Source organism: Myxine glutinosa, chromosome 2, assembly GCF_964187855.1.
Source record: "Myxine glutinosa chromosome 2, kmMyxGlut1.1, whole genome shotgun sequence".
NCBI classification, from domain to species: Eukaryota; Metazoa; Chordata; class Myxini; order Myxiniformes; family Myxinidae; genus Myxine; species Myxine glutinosa.
In genome coordinates this window covers 136,985,671-137,007,629 of record NC_136262.1, presented here as the reverse complement: position 1 = coordinate 137,007,629, position 21,959 = coordinate 136,985,671, and the positions used below count along the sequence as shown (strand labels likewise).

The 21,959-nt window shown below is 45.4% G+C and overlaps 1 protein-coding gene across 3 annotated transcripts in view; it reads right to left on the bottom strand.

The window, feature by feature from the left end:
• Window positions 1-1,336: 1,336 nt before the first annotated feature.
• Window positions 1,337-21,959, bottom strand: part of MAPDA (N6-Methyl-AMP deaminase) — a 40,431-nt gene continuing 19,808 nt past the window's right edge. For 2 of the 3 annotated variants that reach the window (XM_078771707.1, XM_078771709.1), the window contains exons 5-10: window positions 14,889-14,970; window positions 14,368-14,494; window positions 8,032-8,112; window positions 3,383-3,521; window positions 1,636-1,736; window positions 1,337-1,545 (exon numbers count right to left, since the gene is read on the bottom strand). In XM_078771707.1, coding sequence (XP_078627833.1) covers window positions 1,351-1,545; window positions 1,636-1,736; window positions 3,383-3,521; window positions 8,032-8,112; window positions 14,368-14,494; window positions 14,889-14,970 — 725 coding nt within the window. In that variant the 3' untranslated portion in view covers window positions 1,337-1,350. The remainder of the gene's footprint in view (window positions 1,546-1,635; window positions 1,737-3,382; window positions 3,522-8,031; window positions 8,113-14,367; window positions 14,495-14,888; window positions 14,971-21,959) is intronic. The other variant, XM_078771708.1, reaches the window with a different exon arrangement.

Here is a 21,959-nt window from a genome sequence, read left to right as displayed (position 1 = left end):
TCCCCTTGGGGAATAAGATATGTTACTGATGTCATTGGTGCTGTAATTATGACGTTATAATTCGACAGGGACAATGCTTAGTCTGATCAGTTTGAAATTTATTGAGCGTAATCTATGCAACAATTATATTAGAAAATATAAATTTATGATGTAATTGTTCACGTGGTCTGGCGGCCATATTGGATCATAGAAAAAAAAAAACGTTTAAAAACAAGAGTTGGCTCGCACCAAGTTGACTGCGCAGGGTTAGTATTTGATGAATACCATCTAGTTTAAACTTGTGTCCTCTGACGACTCGCATTATTGTTGGCCTTGGACTATTCCCACCACTGCAGCCATCGTTTATAAAATACGAGTCAGGTGCTAAACTTAAAGCTTTGGGGTTTTCATGAAGGGTGTCCAAGGTCCATGTAGCACACACAAAAAAAAATTGGAGATTGTCACGTGTGTGTATCCGATGTCGTCAATTACTCCGTTTCACATGGACTAACCCACAGCAGACTTGATACATTATGCAGTTCATTTGTTGATGCTTCAGTTTAACTTAATCAGTCATTTCATTTGTTGATGCTTCATTTTCCTTCATTCAGGGCCATATGACATGATAAGCATTCATTAATCTTCGTTCTATACACTGACACGTTTGTACTTCAACATCCTTTTAATTTAATATAAATGGTAATTCTAGTTACAAATATTTCATTATGTACTCCACACCATTATGTACTCCACACCATTATGTACTCCACACCATTACGCACTCCACACCATTATGCACTCCACACCATTATGCACTCCACACCATTACGCACTCCACACCATTACGCACTCCACACCATTACGCACTCCACACCATTACGCACTCCACACCATTACGCACTCCACACCATTACGCACTCCACACCATTATGCACTCTACACCATTATGCACTCCACACCATTATGCACTCCACACCATTATGCACTCTACACCATTACGCACAGCACACCATTACGCACACCACACCATTAGGCACTCCAAACCATTAGGCACTCCAAACCATTAGGCACTCCACACCATTAGGCACTCCACACCATTACGCACTCCACACCATTATGCACTTCACACCATTATGCACACCACACCATTAGGCACTCCACACCATTATGCACTCCACACCATTATGCACTCCACACCATTATGCACTCCACACCATTATGCACTCCACACCATTATGCACTCCACACCATTATGCACTTCACACCATTATGCACAGCACACCATTACGCACACCACACCATTAGGCACTCTACAAATCTTAATTTTCTTAAGAAAAGCAGCATTATCAATTCAAGGTAAGATGCATTCATTTATTTCCGCAAAATAAGGTGTTTGTGCTCATTCCAGGTGAACCTGAGTTTATCTTTTACATCATGCTGTGCAAATGCAAAATCGATGCTGTTGTACGAAATGTCCCACAACTGTTTCGGAGAAAGGCCGAACGTCGTCGCTGCTATTCCATACTCCTCTGAGAGTGTGGTGCTGAAAACGCCTTTATCATCCGTCTGTGGTGAAAAAAACAACACGATTTGTTCATGTCACACCTGGTTACATTTACATGCACCAATCGGTGGTTTATTTAAACTTGCACTTACGCAGAATGTACACGGGTGGCTTTGGTCAAACCAGAACTTGAAATGATGTTCATGGTAAGTCTTCACAGTCTGACATTTCACATTTGATGTCAGACATAGTTCTGTCAGACATCCCATCAGACAATGTCAGACATCCCTCGGCACACGAGTAAAAACAAAACATTCCATTATCTCCTTTCTTTGCATATTATGAATGTATCCAGTTTTGAAGGAGCACTCCAGGTTATGTTGTTGAACATCTCTACATTTATATCATGAAAAAAATTTCTCCAATTAATCTAATACAAAATAAAGAAGAAGTAATGATAAAATAAACCTTTCCCATCCATACTATATCACTTGGCTGTCTCATAACTGCAAGAAGGGCAATAGATGGTGTTTCCCCCATAACGTTGACGCGTTTCCCCATAACGTTGACGTGTTTCCCCCAAAGCATTAACGTGTTTCCCCTAAACGTTGACGTGTTTCCCCCATAACGTTGACGTGTTTCCCCTAAACGTTGACGTGTTTCCCCCATAACGTTGACGCGTTTCCCCATAACGTTGACGTGTTTCCCCCAAAGCATTAACGTGTTTCCCCTAAACGTTGACGCGTTTCCCCCATACCGTTGACGCGTTTCCCCCATAACGTTGACGTGTTTCCCCATAACGTTGACTCGTTCCCCCATAACGTTGACTCGTTCCCCCATAACGTTGACTCGTTCCCCCATAACGTTGACTCGTTCCCCCATAACGTTGACTCGTTCCCCCATAACGTTGACTCGTTCCCCCATAACGTTGACTCGTTCCCCCATAACGTTGACTCGTTCCCCCATAGCGTTGACGCGTTTCCCCCACACCGTTGACGCATTTCCCTCACAGCATTGACGCGTTTCCCCATAACGTTGACGTGTTTCCCCCATAGCATTGACGCTTTAACCCCATAACGTTGATGCTTTTCCCCCATAGCGTTGACGTTTTCCCCCCATAGCGTTGATGCTTTTCCCCCATAACGTTGACATATTATTGAAGTCAGGTGGATGCATATTCTCAATATTCGATGATGACATGAAAAAGGAAGAAAAGAAGACGTGTATGTACACAAAATGGCATCAACTCTTATCATCATGCGGTCCTTTTAACATTGATCTCCCATACAAAACAATCGACAAAAAAGAACATTGTACAACAGTTTACTTGAGTTACCTTGTGTGAAGCATATTCCAGGTTACATTCATCACCTCCAAACCGGTGGATCCCTTCAACTAAATATTTCCCATAAACAACATGGATTACATTGCTTTGGTTTTACTCAAGCACCTTGAACGAGTCAATGTTACTAAGTTGTTGGCCTGGAACCCACCACCCACTTTACCCACCACCCACCACTCACTTTAACCACCACCCACTTTACCCACCACCCACTTTACCCAACACCCACTTTACCCAACACCCACCACCCACTATACGCACCACTCACCACCCACTTTACCCACCACCCACTTTACCCACCACCCACTTTACCCACAACCCACTTTACCCACCACCCACTATACCCACCACCCACTTTACCCACCACCCACTTTACCCACCACCCACTTTACCCACCACCCACTTTACCCAACACCCACTTTACCCAACACCCACCACCCACTATACGCACCACTCACCACCCACTTTACCCACCACCCACTTTACCCACAACCCACTTTACCCACCACCCACTTTACCCACCACCCACTTTACCCCCCCAAAAAAACAAATCACACCAAGAGGGATCTTGAGTTTCCGGACATGTTCCACAAGCTCAGATGTGCCATTCCTCGAGGCTTTCAAGAAAGTCCCATGGCCTATACGATGTGGTCGCAACTCCAGCAAAGCCTGCGTCTCTTCATCTTGGCCAGGAATCTGCAACATGACCACACACATGTGCACACCACTCATGTCTCTGCTACCATGAAGGGGTCGCTGTGTCATAAGTGGTTGAAGCAAAGTAATGATTATGTCCCAAAACTTTCGAAAAGTACAATTTTCCATTTATCGTTTTGATGGAAAAAAACATTTAAATAAATGCAAATTCCCAATTCATTTGCAAATGATGTTTGTTTGTAAATTCGATCAAACACATCATAGTGTAGGAGCATCTGGAATCCCGTGGGCATTTAATGGTTAAAGTAAACCACCTATCTAATTATCTTTACTAGACCCCAACCAACCACAAAATACTTGGTGGCCATCTCAAATATGTGTGGAACACCATTTTATGACGTCATCAAGATGGCCGCCATGAAAAGGATGCTTGAAATCAGATTTTCAGTCATAACTTTGAAACTACTCAACCAAATTTAATGATGTTGGGCTCAAAATGCTAAGAATGATGCTGTAGAGATATCTATACTGTTTTCACATAATATTCTACCAACAAAAAATAAAATTTGTGTCAAAAATGAGTAATTTTTGTATTTTTTGTATGTATTAAAATATAGTACTTTACTGGAAAGATAACATGAAATGATTTTGTTTTTATAACATTGAAATTTAGTGACAAAATATATTTTAAATGCAACTACATAAGAACAGCTCTTGGCACAAGTACTATACAAGAAAATACAGTCGGTGATGTGTACCCAGTATTCCCTATTGGAGGTGGGAGAAAGGGGTTCATAAACGTCGGGAGATGGAGCTTGACGTCCCACTCCCTCCATGCATTATACGAATATATTTGTCCAATCAATTGAGACATACACATATCGATGTATGAACATTTAATAAACTGATATACTCGAAAACATTGCATTTCCCAAGTCAAGCCGAGCCTTCAGTCTAGACTAACAATAACGTAAGAATGACTGTAACAATAACTTAAGAATAAAGTGGTAAACATAGGTATACTGAATAATTTAAAAGTAATCCCTGGTGTTGGGCTAGCGGCTAGGGTGCCAGCGTAGGATCCTAGGATCCTGGGTTCGAATCCCGGTCGATCGCTGAATTAACGCCAGGGGGGTTGACTCAGCCTGATCATCCTTCCGAGGTCGGCTAATTGAGTACCAGTTCACTGGTAATTCCCTGTTTGTCGTTAAAGGCGGCAAAAAGGGTTGGCGTCAGGAAGGGCATCCGGCCGTAAAACATTGCTTCAAAAAGGGGACCGAAAAACAACAACAACCACGGTTCCCGAAAAAGGCCAACCCCCGCTTGCGGGGAAAAATGGCCTCTAAAGGTGGTTATTTTTTTTATTTATATAATAACAACTGATGAAAAAAAACCCAATACTCAAACAGATACATATACATAATATACATATACATTGTGTTAAAAAAATATATCCATAATATTTGGACTATAAACCAAATACATACCCAAAATAAATACATAATATAATTCAGTAAAAATAAGATATAGTGTACATTATGACGAGGTGGAATGACCAGATAAAACGTGACGTCAAATAAAATATATATTTTTAACTTAACAAACAAAAGGTTTAAGTACAGCACTTTGATTGGAGTATCACTATTTGGTGATAACACAAAACTAGACACAAATTGTTTTTGCATGACTTGGAAATTGACTTGGATTTCAATAATGACAAGAAGAAATTATGTTACATTTAATTTAATCAGTGACGTTACATAGAAAACCAACACTCGGTCATTGGTGTGACAAAATAATTTAATAATAATCACCAATAATGTTTCATAGATATAGGATTCATTTTTAGACTTTTATAGATATTAATAGTTATGGTCATCCAACAGCTAAACCCATGGTATTAATACTGGAACTGATAAGTATAACAGAATGTGGGGGGCGAACTAATAACTCAGAAACATGTTCGATCAGTTCATCCTCAGTGTCTTCCTCATCCTCACTGGCTGTATCCACTTCCATATTTTCACGATCATCAACACAATATTACAAAGTTCAGTGCATTTTAGTCCTGCATTTCTGCACTTGCAAAGCCTTGTAGCGCACTTCGTGGTAGCACAGCCACACTTTATCAAGTGAATTACTGACTCAGGTGCTGGGAGTTGTGTAGATGTTATTTCCACCCAGTGCCCATTGACCATATCCCAACCGTAATCCTGAGGTGATGGAATGTTGGCATGGACATTTTTGTCATTGCTCCAGATCATTGCTTGGTAATGTGCTCTCAAGATTGAATGTTTCAGTGCATCTTTTGTTGGTGGCAGTTTTTCAGACTGGGCTTGTTTATTCTTGAATAACCACCACCTCAAGTCTTTCACCTCATCTATCTGTGTTTGAGGAAGAAACAACTGGCATACATACTGCTCCACTGCTCCAGTGTCTTCATCGTGTCCTCTGTTGGTTTGAGAGTCTCGCCTAAATTGCTAAAGGCTGAAATGGTTTGTTCACTGGAGTTCTGAAATACCTTCCAGCATGTTCGCTTTCCCTTACCCGCAAAGCCACCAGTAATGTCAGCTCCTGTAAAGGAGTGGAATCCAGGAAGGGCAGCAACTTTGTTACTGCCTGGAGCATCACATATTGGTCCTAGAGGAATTGATCTGTGCTTGTCTTTAGCTCCTGCTATGAATGATGAATCTTTACATAATTATGGGTAACGTCTGAGAGCAAGGATAAGAACATCAGTGTCCGGTGAATGAATGTCTATCCTAGTAGCTCCACGAGTTGTTGCATCAAGGGCATGCAGCAGTAATTTTGTGTCAGCCTCTTCCTAGTGAATGCCACTAGTGAATGAATGCCACTATGTCTAGTGCCACTAGTGAATGAATGTCTATCTAGTGAATACCACTAGTGAATGCCACTAGTGAATGAATGTCTATCCTAGTAGCTCCACGAGTTGTTGCATCAAGGGCATGCAGCAGTAATTTTGTGTCAGCCTCTTCCTGTTCACCTGCCAGGTAGCTCATGTCCCTGTGTGTTGCTTCACATTTGTCTCCCCAGGCCACAACAAGCTTCATTCCATTTTTGGTGCCTTGCTGAAGAGATTTTTGTGCCAGGTACAGTTCCCCCCCCTTCCCACGTCCCTCCCCCCAAGCCCTCTCCCTTCCACACATCTCCCTGCTCTCAAATGTTGTGTTTTTGTGCTTCCTCTTCTCTCCCCATCTTGTCTTCCGCTCCCTCTTTTTATATATTTTGTTTGTCTGGTTGATTTGTTTGTGAAGTAAATGTCAGCTCTTTCACGAGCCTCGATTCAGTATACAAAAAAAGAAGGAAAAAAAAAAGAAAAAGGTAGTTTGAGCTCCATCTTTGTGTTTGTATGAGAGAGTAGTTTCTTTACGGCTGCTTGTGCATTGTTTGTATTGTCCATTATGTGGTAAGCAACTGGTTGAGTGCCACCTTGCCTTCTTTCTCGCTCAGTTGTTTCCATTGACTGGGAGACATCATATCTGTCAAACAGCAGATGCACTTCATCATATTTCTGTTGGTTGAACTTGTTAAAGACAAATGTTGTGAAGTAAAGTCCAAGATCTGAACACAGCTTTGTCTTTTCCGGCTTCGGCATTGATTGAACTTCTGCCATGGCATCTAAAAGGGCAACCTTCATTTCCGTGATTGGGTGCTCAGCTACTTCAGCATTTACCTCTGGTAAGGCCTTGGGTGCATCTTCAACGATTTTCATGAGGTTGCTCTTCGCTGCACAGTGCAGCATTGTGCCATCTGCAACAAACAGAGCCCTTGGCAGCACTGAAAATTAATGTTTCCAAATTTCATCTTTCAAGTTTATGTCAGACCTCGACTTTGACACAACGAGCATGCGGGCAAAGAGTGATCGGTCTTCCTGAAGTTCAACTATTTTCTGTCCTGCTTTGACTGCTACTTTTTCCCAGTGTGTTTCCATGTTTGTAGCTTTCTCTACTTCATCGAATCCCAGAGATTTACTTCACTAGTTGTGATTGATTCTCTTTGACACAAATTCATCAAACAGATCCTAGGCAATTTCATTCCTGTTGCAGAGGTCATTCTTGATATTCTCTGGCAAGACTGCTTTTGTAGCAAAGTTAAATAGATCATCACACTCTTCAGTGAATGGATTTGTAAAACCCCTCAGAGTTTGGACAAGATTTCCCCACATTTGTTTATATTTGTAATATGTTTAGGTAGTGTGATGTACAGAAACAGTATAAACAGTTCAGTAGTTTCATTCTGAACATTTTGAGACCAACATATTTAAATTTGATTGAGTAGTTTCAAAATTATGATTTTAAGCATCGTTTTATGGCGGCCATCTTGATGACGTCATAAAATTGTGTTCGACACGTTTTTTAGATGGACACCAAGTATTTTTTAGTTGTTTGGGGTCTAACAAAGATAATTAGATAGGTGGTTTGCTTTAACCATTAAATGCCCACGGGACTTTTTTAACTACCATATACTACCTGACTATCACACAAATACCATTATGTTGTGATACTTCCCCTTCAGGTTGAGCAGGTACCTCTGCCAGATGTAACGAGAGCTTTAATCCAGTGTTGCGTGCAACCTGGAGTGCAGGGTAAAAGTCCCTCCAATGTCCAACCTGTTTGGTGAAACATACGCCACACCTGATTTAGGACATGCAACATGAATGAAGCCCGATTCACACGAGGCAATAAACGATCCAAAGGCATGTGGAAGCTTGTGGATCATCAGGGATAACTTCGTTTGTGTTCAGGTGGGATGAGAGTAATGCGCAAAATAGAGGGACAAGGTTTCACTCTCGCCATTTCCTTCTCATCACCTTTGACTTGGAGTCTAAACCACAGAGTTTGCTGCTGAACTTCCTCTCTCTCTCATTTCGAGGAGATGCAACTTATTTTCACACTGGAGAAGCCTGGAGGACACACAATGGATGAGGAGATAACAGAACGAACGAGACGACTCTCGGTACAGAGCATACCTCCACCAGGTTGAACAGGTTACGTTTTGTATCCCACTGATTGGGCGAATCCGGATCCGGATTTGAATCTTCACCAAAATCTAATATGGCGAATTGTTTGGTGATGACATGGGCCATGCTGAAACCTGGGGTGGAGGGAGACGGCACTATAACACAGGAGCATTAGGTTAGGACCTAGAAGAAATTAGTAGAAAGCTGATTTTTTGCACAGAGCTTCAGAATACCATGTGGATGCCCACAATATAAAGTCCCACGAGTCCCACCTTGTGGCATTTTCAAAATTCAACATGGCCGCCGGTTGGATGGAAAATACATAAATACTAGCCGAAACCCGTGGAACATCCACGGAAGGGAGGATGTGGTGTATGGATAGAGTGTACCATTATGGATGGCATAGGGGATTTGCTTGTCCGAGTAAGAGTTAGTGTTTGGTGATGACATGGGCCATGCTGAAACCTGGGGTGGAGGGAGACGGCACTATAACACAGGAGCATTAGGTTAGGACCTAGAAGAAATTAGTAGAAAGCTGATTTTTTGCACAGAGCTTCAGAATACCATGTGGATGCCCACAATATAAAGTCCCACGAGTCCCACCTTGTGGCATTTTCAAAATTCAACATGGCCGCCGGTTGGATGGAAAATACATAAATACTAGCCGAAACCCGTGGAACATCCACGGAAGGGAGGATGTGGTGTATGGATAGAGTGTACCATTATGGATGGCATAGGGGATTTGCTTGTCCGAGTAAGAGTTAGGAAGAAAGATGAGAATGAAGAGTGCGTATATGAACAACGATCGCCGACACCGGCACAAATGCATGCTCTGGATTGTCCACTCAGTGGACGGCTTGCTTTCGCCTTCGCCTGTCCAATCAGCGGACGGCTTGCTTCGCCTTCGCCCAGCAGACGCCAATACGATGGCGTCGTAAGATGGCGTCGTATCGGCAGTTAATCGGATGCTTTTGGGCCCCAACGTCGGCTAATTCAGATTTTTCGAGTATGGTTGTACGTGATAAACAGAGCGCGGTTCGTAGATCGTAAATCCATTAGTGCCGTGGGCATCGGGTCACTGGGTGCGGCGTAAAAGGGATAACAAAGTCGAGTCCTTACGCTATTATTATATAGACTAGCCGAAACCCGTGGAACATCCACGGAAGGGAGGATGTGGTGTATGGATAGAGTGTACCATTATGGATGGCATAGGGGAGCGCTCATGGGATCTTCTTCTTCCGTTAAGATCCAATTTTTTCTCTTTAAGTTGAGTCCAATCAGTCCTCTCTGCTCGAAGTGTTCAGGCCATGCCTTCCCGCTCTCATACTTTTATTGCCGTTCGGTGTAGAAAGGGATTGACATATCGTTCGTCTGTTTTCAGCTCGTTATCTTTAAGCTTCCTTACGTCTCGCCACCTGCTACACCTCTCTGAGTTACGAGGATTTATGCAACGCACCCCGAGTATCGCAACGTCACTCCATTTAACTTTATTAAAATGACGATAAAGACGTTTCCCTATATATCCTAATTTAAAATGTTCAAGGGAATAAAAAGACCATTTGGTTCACACCACTCATGTTCACACCACTCGACTGTCCAATCAGCGGACGGCTCGCTTCGCCTTCGCCCAGCAGATGCCAATACGATGGCGTCGTATCGGCAGTTAATCGGATGCTTTTGGGCCCCAACGTCGGCTAATTCAGATTTTTCGAGTATGGCTGTACGTGATAAACAAAGAGCGCGGTTCGTAGATCGTAAATCCATTAGTGCCGTGGGCATCGGGTCACTGGGTGCGGCGTAAAAGGGATAACAAAGTCGAGTCCTTACGGTATTATTATATAGATGGATAACTTCTGCCTAGAACCTCATAAAAGTGTACTTTTCGTGGCTAAATATATGTTTTAGCACACTAGGATTTTAATAGAATATATTTCAGTGACCTCAGATAATGATATGTAGATATAATCCAAGATGGATGACAAAATTGCCGCTGCTGTAATGCAAAAAAACATCAAAATCATGATAAGTTTAATTTGCTATTATTTTATTTAATGCAAAATGTTTCACATTGTGACCACAAGGCCTGCAAGAGGTAAACAACACATGGGGATTTGACATTTAATTACAATACGACACAAAAGCAGACCAACTCTTTGATCCCAGTCATCCCAACCTGATTCTAGTGTTTTGGACAGTACCGTGTTAACTGAATGTCACTTTTCTTATTCCTGACTTAAACACTGTTATCACCCTCTAAATCAATGTCCCGAGAGTTTTTGCAATTATGGCCATTACAAACAGTACACAAGAGGGTACACTCCAGACCAGACTTGTAGCAAGTGCATCGTTTTCCACACCCCGCCTTGCATCCACAAGATATCATTTTCAGCACTTTCTCAGGGGCGACAGGCCTATCAGTCTCGATTGGAACAAGTAGTCCCTCTCTGTACTGCCACCCCCACTCAGTTGGCAGCAGTTCATTCCCCTGCCACTGCTGAACAGCATGGTATGCTCTGTAGCTGTGGAATTTGGTAGCTGCCGAAGTAGGTGGGAGTGATTCCAGCTTGAAACCAGATGACGTCAAAGATGTTCTATGGATTGATCGGAAGTACATGCGATATCGGTGTTTGTCCAGTGACTTCGATCGAGCTGCTCCATACAGCTTCAGCAGAAACATCTCTCCCACTCTCGCTATTTCTTGAGTGTTTTTAGATCGAGAGAAAACACTCAGGCAATCCCAGTTGTCACCATTATCCAACACTGCAAGAGCCTTCTTCTTCCCTTGATTGTAGAGGGCAGAGACGGTATCACATCCTGTTATTGAATGCACAAACATCAGGTGTTGCTTGATGTTCTGGAAGGCTGCCTCAATTGCCCCTATAGAGTACACTTGCAATGGGTTCCATCCAAAGAGCATATGGAGGTCCATGTCTGTGGTAGCTTGTGCTACCAGCATCACAAGCAAATCGGTATCGGTCCCCACAACAACAACCGGTGCTGTATCTGCTTTGGCAGTGTCCATGGCCCTTGATACAATCAGGCAATCTGCATCTGCAGTGCTCTGCTTGACATTCACACCTTTGGCTGCAAATTTTTCCATCATTTTTTTAATCAGTCGATCCTTGTTCTTGCCATTGCCATTTTTTGTACTGTGGGTATCCACATGACATTCTGGAGCTCTGTGCAAAAAATCAGCTTTCTACTAATTTCTTCTAGGCTTCCCCTTCATTTTTGGCTAATGCTCCTGGGCTATTTGGCTGCAAATTTTTCCATCATCTTTTTAATCAGTCGATCCTTGTTCTTGCCATTACCCAAAAATGCTTTTTTTCTTGTGGTGGTTTTCATTTCCAGCTCAAACAGAATATCAGCTGATGTCTGATATCATTATCTGAGGTCACTGAAAGATATTCTATTGAAATCCTAGGATGCTAAAAAATATATTTAGACATAAAAAGTATACTTTTATGAGGTTCTAGGCTGAAGTTATCGCAATTTATGCATTTTCCGTCTAACCGGCGGACATCTTGAATTTTGAAAATGCCACAAGGTGGGACTCGTGGGACTTTGTACTGTGGGTATCCACATGACATTCTGGAGCTCTGTGCAAAAAATCAGCTTTCTACTAATTTCTTCTAGGCTTCCCCTTCATTTTTGGCTAATGCTCCTGGGCTATAATCTAACATCGGCACTAACCAACAGGAGATTGTAGTCTAAGACAGAGAGACCACTGACCTGTCTGAAATTTTAAAATGATAGGCCCAGAGATAGCTTCAAGTTGGCAAATTCCGATGATTTTGAAAGTCTTGGATTACAACTTATCAAGCTTAGCAAAGTGTGAGGCAGCCCAAAGGGAAGAGCAGCACTCCATGGATCTGCGGATGAAAGCCTTGCAAGTCTATAAAAGTTGATTTGTGCCAAGGAAAGACCGCGACGCAGGGTGCCCAATCAACGATGGCCAATATGCTTCGAGGCCAATATGTGGTTTGACGAAGAAAAGCCATTGGTTAATAGGCTCAAACATTCGAGTGAGGCTTCTTCAAGATGACTGTCAAGGAAGTCGATTGGAAGGTTCGCCAGACGATCCTTTCTGAGACAGAGTGAGAGATCTATCAGGATTGAAAGACATTCCGAGTGCTTGACCATCTCATGATTCTACCAAGGTCTGCAGAGAGCAAAGAGGCTGCTGCTGGCCAGTCTGAAGGATGAGGGGATATGACAGCAGAGGATGGAGTCTTCATCAGATAGATAAGAAGATTTTCCAGGGAATCAGAGAGATCATGGATAAAGATCAGGAATAGGATGGGGACCCGCCAGAACACTGCCTTGGGGGAACTCCAGCCTTGACAGGGAGAGGAGATGCGAGGATCCCGTTGAAAGCCTACGAAACGAGAGGAAGTCAACAAGCAATCTGTGGAGTTGGTCTTGGATGCCAAAGGTGGAGTTTGGAGAGCAAAGTTGCAATCACACTGTATCAGATGCTTGAGATATGTCTACAGAGAGAGAGATGGTCTTTATCTCCTGTGTGAGATTGAGGGCCCCCATCCATTGTTGGGAGAGGCACAGCAGCAGCATGTTCAGGTGTGTGTGTGTGTGTGTGTGTGTGTGTGTGTGTGTGTGTGTGTGTGTGTGTGTGTGTCTAAAATGATGGTTGAACCCTTCAAAAGTTGCGCTGTTTTTGTCCTAATTAATCAGCCAGAGTAACATGCACATTTTAATGTCTTTTTAAGACATTCACACTTTGCCTTTTTAACTCAACTGGACTACCGTCCAGTTGAGTTCATCATATACTAAACCCTCCGGAGTCCATCGTCTGTCGTCATCGTCGTCGGTCGTCTGTCAACTTTTCGACGTTAACACTCCAGCGTCCATAAATATCAACCGATTCTGATAAAACTTGACATGCGGCATCCTTACCCCAAGGACCAGGTTGGTATTACATTTCAGCCCGATCTGTTGAAAAATTGCGGATTTAGGCGACCATTTTGTTTTTGGTCATGAAAATGACGTTAACACTCTAGCGTCCACAAATATTAACAGATTTTGATCAAACTTAGAATGTTTAACCCTTACCACACAAGGTAGGTTGCTATTGCATTCCAACCCGATCGGTCACAAAATGGCCGCCATATTATTTTCAGCTCCGAAACGACGTTAAGACTTTAACGTCCACAAATATTTATGGATTTTGATCAAACTTGGTGTGTGAGACTCTTACCACACAACGTAGGTTGCTATCGCATGTCAACCCGATCTGTCACAAAATGGCCACCTACACAACTATATTTCTGCAACATTGTTGCAAAGTGTAACATTGTTGCAAAGCTCGCTGATCTCTCCTTGCCAACTCACTCTGCACCAACTCACTCACTCCACTCAAAATTCTGCCGCCCCTCGTATCACTCCGCGGCAGTGACGTCGGCCTTGGCGCGCCACCCAATCAGTGGCCTCCACCGAATCACAGGCCTGTGGTGTCGTCATAGCACGTGGCACTCAAGGTGGATAGGCCCGTCGGAGGTGTAAATGGCGGCGGCCATGCGGCTGTGTCCTGGCCTGGTTTCCTTTTGCTGGTTCTCTTTCACAATCATGTCAGGGGCGTTATTTCATGTTGCGCTAGGGACTTGTCGGAATGTGCATGTGGTGTGCAGTGCCAAAAGGGACAAAGGTTTGGCCAACCAGGTGAGGACACACAGGGGCTCTACTCCTTAATCCCTAACTCTACCCAACACACGAACCTCCTGGTAGATTTACAAGTATACTCCCTACCCGACAAAACGCCTACACATGAAGAAATTACAGGTAGTTTTCCTTACCGCGACACCTCGAAGCATGTTACCTACTCAGCTCTATCTGCTCTACATATCACTACCCCGCCAGACAACAATATGAATGAGGAGATCCAAGTACCTTGGGATTTCCACTCAGATCAACTCCCACCACACAGTCGTCACTCGTCAGAAGGTACTCCTGGGCTAACTTCACGGTTTCCATGGCAACCATGGCACCATTCTTGCGGTCTATGCTCAGCAGCAGCCTGTACATCATGCACATGGGCGATTTTCCAATCAGGCCTACTTTCTTAACTGTTAGAATTGAGAGTACGTTCAACTACTTTCAGTTGCTAATGATTTAACAAGTTAAACAATACTGAGTCAAGTATGAAAAAGCACTAAACAGAAAATTGACACAAACAAGGTAAGCAATCTTTGGTTGTATTTCCTCAAATGAAAATATTTGATTTAAGACCCATGTATGTGTACACCCTTAAATATGCCCAGTATGACAGTAGGGCTGTGCAATTGTGGGGTTTAGGGAAGGGGGGGGGGGGGGGGGGTTCATTGGGACAAAATATTCACCATTAATTTGAAAGTCAGATACACTCTGGCTTTGTTTTGCTTCGTGCAGTGAGTAGTGCACAATGGTCGTACCTTACTGTGATATCCAAGGCAGAGATTTCTGGGCTTCTTATGGCGTTAAGAACTGCTTCTACATAAGATCGCCGAGTCATACCTAAAAGCAAAACAACTGTGGCTAGTACGTGAGATACTGTGCATAAAACAACAACAATAGGCATTTTAAGGCCATTTTCCCTGCTAGAGCAGGGGTGAGGCTTGCGGGCCCCATGACAATCTTCTCCATTTTGCCCTATTTTCTGCATCTTCACTTGTTTAACCCCCTTTCCCGCATTTCTTCTTCGACCATCTTTAGCCAAGTCTTTCTCGGTCTTCGCCGTCCTCTACTTCCTTCTGCATTCATTTCCATCACTCTTCTCAACCAGTCACTTTCATCCTTCCTCAACACATGACCAAACCATCTCAACCTGTTTCTCTTCACAGCATCAATCACAGGTTCTATTCCCATCATCTTTCGCAATTCATCATTTGTCTTCCCCTCTCTCAACGATACTCCACACATCCACCGAACCATTCACACGTCCACCCTTTCCAGCCTTCGTTGCTGCTCGACGTTCATTACCCATGTCTCGCTCCAATAAATCATAACACTTCTCACACATGCAGCATACACCTTTCCCTTCAGCTTCAACGACACTCCCCTCCTCGTCAGCACGCCACTCAGTTCCCGAAACTTCTTCCATGCACATTTCACTCGAGCAACCATTGCCGAGTCTGATCCACCTTCTCCATTCAACATGTCTCTTGGGTAGGAAAATGTTTTCACACCTTCCAGCTTCACACCGTCTCCAAGATCCAACTCAACATTTCCTCCATCTGCGGCTCCCTCTGTGCAAACCTTCATGCACAGACCCTCTCAAACCACGACATTTTTGATGAACCCACTCTGCGCACGTTGTACATTGAATGGAATTCACTCCGACACCCTTTCTGCACACAGCACACGGCCACTTCCCAGTTCTTTCCACCTCACCACATGCTTTATCACTTGCCATCACCTTCGTTTTTCCGATATTCACCTTCACCTTTTGTCTCCATACATTCCTTCCACTTGTTCATATTCTCCTTCAGTCCATCCATACTTTCCGCAATCAACACCAGATCATCTGCATACAACAATTCCCATGGTAAACCCTCCTTTACATTCCGAGCCAGCACCTCCATCACAGCTACAAATAGTAGTGGACTTAGTACCGACCCCTGATGCATTCCCACCTTCACATCAAACTCACCACTGTTCCTGTCCGTTGTCCTTACAGCTGTGCGTACTCTCTCGTACATTGCCATCACTACTCTGATCAACCATTTCTCCACTCCTAACTTCCTTGATGCCCATGTCACTACTTCGCGTGGAACCCTATCGAATGCTTTCTCGAGATCAACAAACCCAAGAAACAACTTCTTCCTCTTCTCCATGTACTTCTCCTGCAACTGCCTTACAATAAAAAGTGCGTCTGTCGTTCCTCTTCCTGGCATAAATCCAAGCTGCATTTCGTCGATCTTCACTTTCTTCCTTATCCTCCCCTCCAACACCCTTTCCAATACCTTCATTCCATGCTCCAATAACTTTGTCGCTCGATACAAGCCACAGTCCAGAGGGTCAGCTTTCCCCTTGTATAGAGGGATGAGGGTACTCAGTTCCTAATCCACTGGAATGCGGCCTTCTTTCACCACCAGATTACAGATCTCTGTCATTCCACACCCCAACTTCCCACTGCCTTTGACATATCTCCCACAACTCCCGTCGGCCCTCCCGCTTTTCTACTCTTCATTGCTTTTATCGCTTCCTCAACTTCCTTCTCGGTTATCCTCTCTGCCGGTCCTAAAACTGGGTTACTCTCTATGTTGCCGTCCCATCCATTATCTGCATTCAACAGCATTTCCATATATCTCTTCCATCTTCCTTTAATTCCATCTGGGTCCACAACGATTTGTCCCACTTCATCCTTTAGGCAACTCACCCCCATCACATCGCACCTGTCTTTCACTATCTGCTTTGCAATCCTGAACACCGCTCTCTGACCCTCTTCTGAATCCAAGCGTTCTCTGAACATTTTCCTACATGCCTCCTGCGCCTTTGGTACCTCTTTCTTTGCAGCCTTCTTTGCTCCCTTATAACTTTCATGCTCTGCTTTTTCTGCCCCCGTACTCTTCGCCTTCTGCCACTCCTTGAACTTCTTCCTCTTCTCGTCAATCCTCTTTCCAACTTCATCATCCCACCACCATGTTTCCAAGTGCCTCGGTAGTCCTTTTGTCCATCCACATACCTCACAAACGGCTCCCAACAGACTATCTTTCTTTGACATCCAACCACTTTCAAGCTCAACCACATCATCCTCTACCATACTCAGCCTCTCTTTTAATGCCTCCCTTACTGTCACCTCTTTCAACCTCAACACCTTCATTCTCGGTTGGTACTTCACCCGCCGAGCTCTCCTCTCACCTTTCACCCTTATGTCGCAGACAACCAAGTGGTGCTGCAAAACAGCCTCCTCCCCTGGGATCACCTTTGTGTCCCGGAGGTGCCCCCTATCTCGCCTACGCACCATCAAGTAGTCAACGGTTGTCGTCGACCCACCTGACGTGTATGTAACAAGCTTATTATCCTCTTTCTGGAACTGAGTATTATAAATCAACAAACCAGCTCCATCAGCAAACTCCAAAATCCTTTCACCTTCTATATTTACCAATGAACAATCCATTTACTTTCACATTTCATTTCACCACTGTGCATGCAGTGTATTAACTGTTTGAGTGCTCAATTTTCCAGTATGTGATATGAAAATATTGTTACGTTTGTAGGGGGTAGGCAATGATTAAGTTAAAACCAGGTAGAATGTATAATAGAATGGTAGAATGTAGTGTGCTACGTTTGTTGTGAAGAAGAAGAAGAACCACCCCATGTAATAAGTAGGGAACTTGTATTAGACCGGACTGTCGGGTTAATCTTGCACCTTCATCCTCATCACGAGGGGTGGGGCTTGTTAATTAGCAAGGGATTATGGTTAACTTAATTCCCTGTTTGTAAATACCTCTGTAATCTATACCTTTGTTCCTTATGACAACGCACTAGACACTAGCCAAAATCGGTCATTAAACACTAATTAATAAAAACCACCGGAAACTATGCATGAAGCACTAGCGCTGATTACCCCGACTTGGTAAGAGGACACAGGACGGGCAGGCCGAGAGCCACGCCCCGAAGACTAGTGATTGGTCGGGGTTTCGACTGACAAGGACTGGTCGAGGTGGCACGCACTGGTTGGATGAGATAGGGGCGGCGGGAGTTGACGAGAGAGTGGCACGTACAGAGTGGTTGGAGCGGTGGACATTATCCCTCCTCGGTTTGGGACTGGCAGTGAACGGTTGTGTACCGTCATCTTCTCCTCGTTCGCCTCTTCTCTGGCATCTGGGCATTGAGAGCGAACGTTCCCTCTTGTGCCTTCTCGTTCCAAAAGCGAAAGTGGACGGTTGTGATTTTTTTCTTCTTTTTTTTTGTATACAAGATCGAGGCTCGTGAAAGAGCTAACATTAATCACACAAAAGTCAAACCGACACACAAAACACAAAAAACAAGGGGAGTGGCAGACAAGATGGGGAGAGAGGGGGAAGGACACAAACACAACATTTTAGAGCAGGGACATCGGGAGGACTTGGGGGGAGGTGGGAGAGGTATAAAACATATGAACACTGCAAGGACTCTGGGGTGAATTAGTGGGGGTAGAAAAGATCAAGGTTTTGGATGGGGGAAGATAAGAGATGGTGGTGAACATCTGTTTTAAAGACCTGAAGGGAGGAGTGGGATTGAAGGGAGTGGGGGAGTTTGTTCCAGAGGTGGGAGAAAAGGGGAATGAAAGAGTGAAGGTGAGCAGAGAGCCTATATTTTGGCAGTTTAACCATAAGAGGGTTGCAGGCAGATCTTGTGCAACCTGAAGGAATATTGGGGGGACAGAGCACAAAGAGAGATGGGGGAGCAAGGCCGGAGAGGAGTTGGTAGAAGACAGAAAGACCACCAACCTGCCTGCGGTGAGTGAGTGAAAGGCCCTCGGAGTTAACTTCATCGCAGGAGATTCCATTGATTCTGAAATCTTTGGCCTCAACAGCGTGAAGCCGAGCTAGGTGTGAGGCAGGAGCACCAGCCCAGAGGGGGGAACAGTATTCCATTGAGCTGCGGATGAAAGCCTTGTATGTGGTGAGGAGCTCAGGTGTGCCAAGGAAGGACTTCACACGACGGAGGATGCCCAGTCGGCGACTGGCTTTGGAGGCCAGCTTGGAAATGTGGTTTTCCCAAGAAAGATCATAGCAGATAGTGAGACCCAAAAGCTTGAGCAACAGAACTTCTTGGAGAGGATTGTTGAGAAAGTAGATGGGAGGGTTTTCCAGTCGGTCCTTTCGGAGAGACATTGTAAGAGTGTGAGATTTGTCAGGATTGAAAGACATGTTCCACTTGTTTGACCAGTCTGTGATTTTGTCCAGGTCTGCAGAGAGTGAGGAGGCTGCAGACTGCCGATCTGAGGGATGAGGAATGGAGCGGCAGATAGTGGAGTCATCAGCAAAGAGATAGAGAGGATTTTCCAGAGAGTCGGAGAGATCATTGATGAAGACCAGAAATAGCACAGGGCCCAGAACACTACCTTGGGGAACTCCAGCCAGAACAGGAAGGGGAGATGAGAGAAATCCATTCAGGACCACACGTTGCCTACGACCAGAGAGGAAGTCCGCAAGCCATGAATGGAGATTTCCATGGATACCATAGGAGGAGAGTTTGATGAGCAGAGCTGGGTGCCAGACCGTATCGAAGGCACGTGATATGTCAAGTGAGACAGCTCTGATTTCCTGTTTGGCATTGAGGACCTCCATCCATTGTTGAGACAGCAGAAGCAACATGTCCAGAATAGAATGACCTGGTCTGAATCCAAATTGATGATCAGAGATCAAGCCATTGGAGAAGAGGAAGGATTTGATATCCGAAGCAATGATGGATTCCATGACTTGCTGATAATTATTGTGTCGTGAAAATCAAGTGCAGACACGACTTTACCTCTGGGTAGGCTTTAATATCATTTAGATCGATAATATCTCCTGTAACAATACATGCAACAATAGGCATTAAATCAGAGCATTTCAAGCACAGCAAAGGTAGCTTCGATATAACAATGGTTCGCGCAGCGCAGCCTTTGGGGGCGTACATACCATTCAACTACTGGATAATGTCACAGTGAGTCCCGCCGGAGTGTCCGCACGCCCCGAGTGTCCCGGGTCTTATAGACGGCCCCCCTTTTCGTGGCGAGCATCCCTGGGTTCACCTTGGTATAATTTCACTACATTCTCCCCGTCGTTAAAACTATACTACCGCTCGGCAGTTTGCAAGCAAGCATCAGCAATAAACCAAAGGGTTACGTCAATCCACGTCAGTCGGTCCACCCGTAGCGGTCGGGGCGGCGAACCTCCCGGCCCGTTCGTGTTCGGAAACTACCGGGCACGGCGTCCCCTAGCCCGGAGTCCCCCGCGTCGGAATAGCCGCCGGAGGTTGGAGTCGGAGGGGGCGCCCCCGCGCCTTCGGGCACGGGGGCGGGGGACGACGGGAGTAACAGCGGTAGTTCCATAGGGGAAGCTTCGATAGAGTCCATAGACTCGTAGACGGGTTCGTCGGTATCCCTGTCGTCGTCCCCACAAGGGGCGAGATGGCGTACGGAGACAGTAGACTCGCGGCCATCCGCCGTTAACACGCGGGCATGCTCGGGATTAGCCTGGAGGACCTGCACCTTGTCAACAAGGGGGTCGTACTTGCTAGTGCGAACCGCTCGTTTGAGATAGGCGGGCCCCGGTTCAGCGAGCCAGCTGGGTAAAGACTGGATACTGCCGGAGCTTCTAGGGTGGTGGAACAGTCGTTCGTGAGGAGTCTGGTTGGTGGCAGTACGTAGGAGAGCCCGGATCGAGTTTAGAGCGGCAGGCAGCGACCACGCCCATTTATCGAGGCCTCGGCCGAGGGTCCGGAGGCTTAGCATGACGGCCCGCCATATAATCCCATTAAAGCGTTCGATCTGTCCATTAGCTTGGGGCCGGTACGGGGTGGTGTAGCTCGAAGCGACGTTATGTTGGAGCAAGTAGCCCCTCACTTCCTGGGACAGGAACACCGCACCCCGATCGGTATGCACGTAGGCCGGATACCCGAACATAGAAAACAAATTCTGCAGGCACCGAATAACCGTGGCAGCCGACATATCCCCGCACGTGTAAGCAAAGGGGAATCGGGAATACTCATCGACGATAGTGAGCAGATAGCGAGAGTTGCTCGACATTGGCAGCGGCCCTTTGAAGTCCATCGCCAAGCGCTCCCACGGTCTAGTAGCCCTAACGAGTGCCCCCAGAGGGGGGCTATAAAAACGCGGTTTGAGTTCCGCACAGATCGCGCAATCACGGCAGATGCGGCGGATGTCCTCCATCGAGTACGGCAGATTGCCCGCGCGCACAAAGTGCGCGAAGCGCGTTACCCCGGGATGACACATAGTGCTGTGCAAAGTGCGCAGCCCCTCCAAAGATACGATCCCCGCGCAAGTGGCCGGCCTCGATAAGGCATCAGCGACCAGGTTATCCTTCCCCGGGCGGTATTTGATGGTGTAGCAGAAGTCGGCGAGTTCAATACGCCAACGGGTGATTTTCTCATTCTTAATGCGCTGAGCATGTAAGGTGTCGTACATAAACGCAACACTCTGTTGGTCCGTGATGATTTGGAAACTCCGCCCAAGCAGGTACGAACGCCATCGCCGAATGGATTCGACGATCGCGTACGCTTCCTTTTCGACAGACGAATGCCTCCGCTCGGCGGAGGTGAGAGTCCGCGAGAAGAAAGCCACAGGGCGGCCTCCTTGGGAGAGAGTCGCCGCTATCGCATGATTCGAGGCATCACTCTCCAAAACGAAAGAGGCACTCTCGTCAATCGTTGCGACAGCGGCGCCAGCAATGTCGACTTTAAGGCCCTCGAAGGCCGCCAGGGCGGCCGGGCCCAAGGGGAAAGTGTCGCAGGCCACGAGGGGGCGGAGCTTAGTGGAGAAATTTTGCACCCACTTTGAGTAGTGGGCGAAC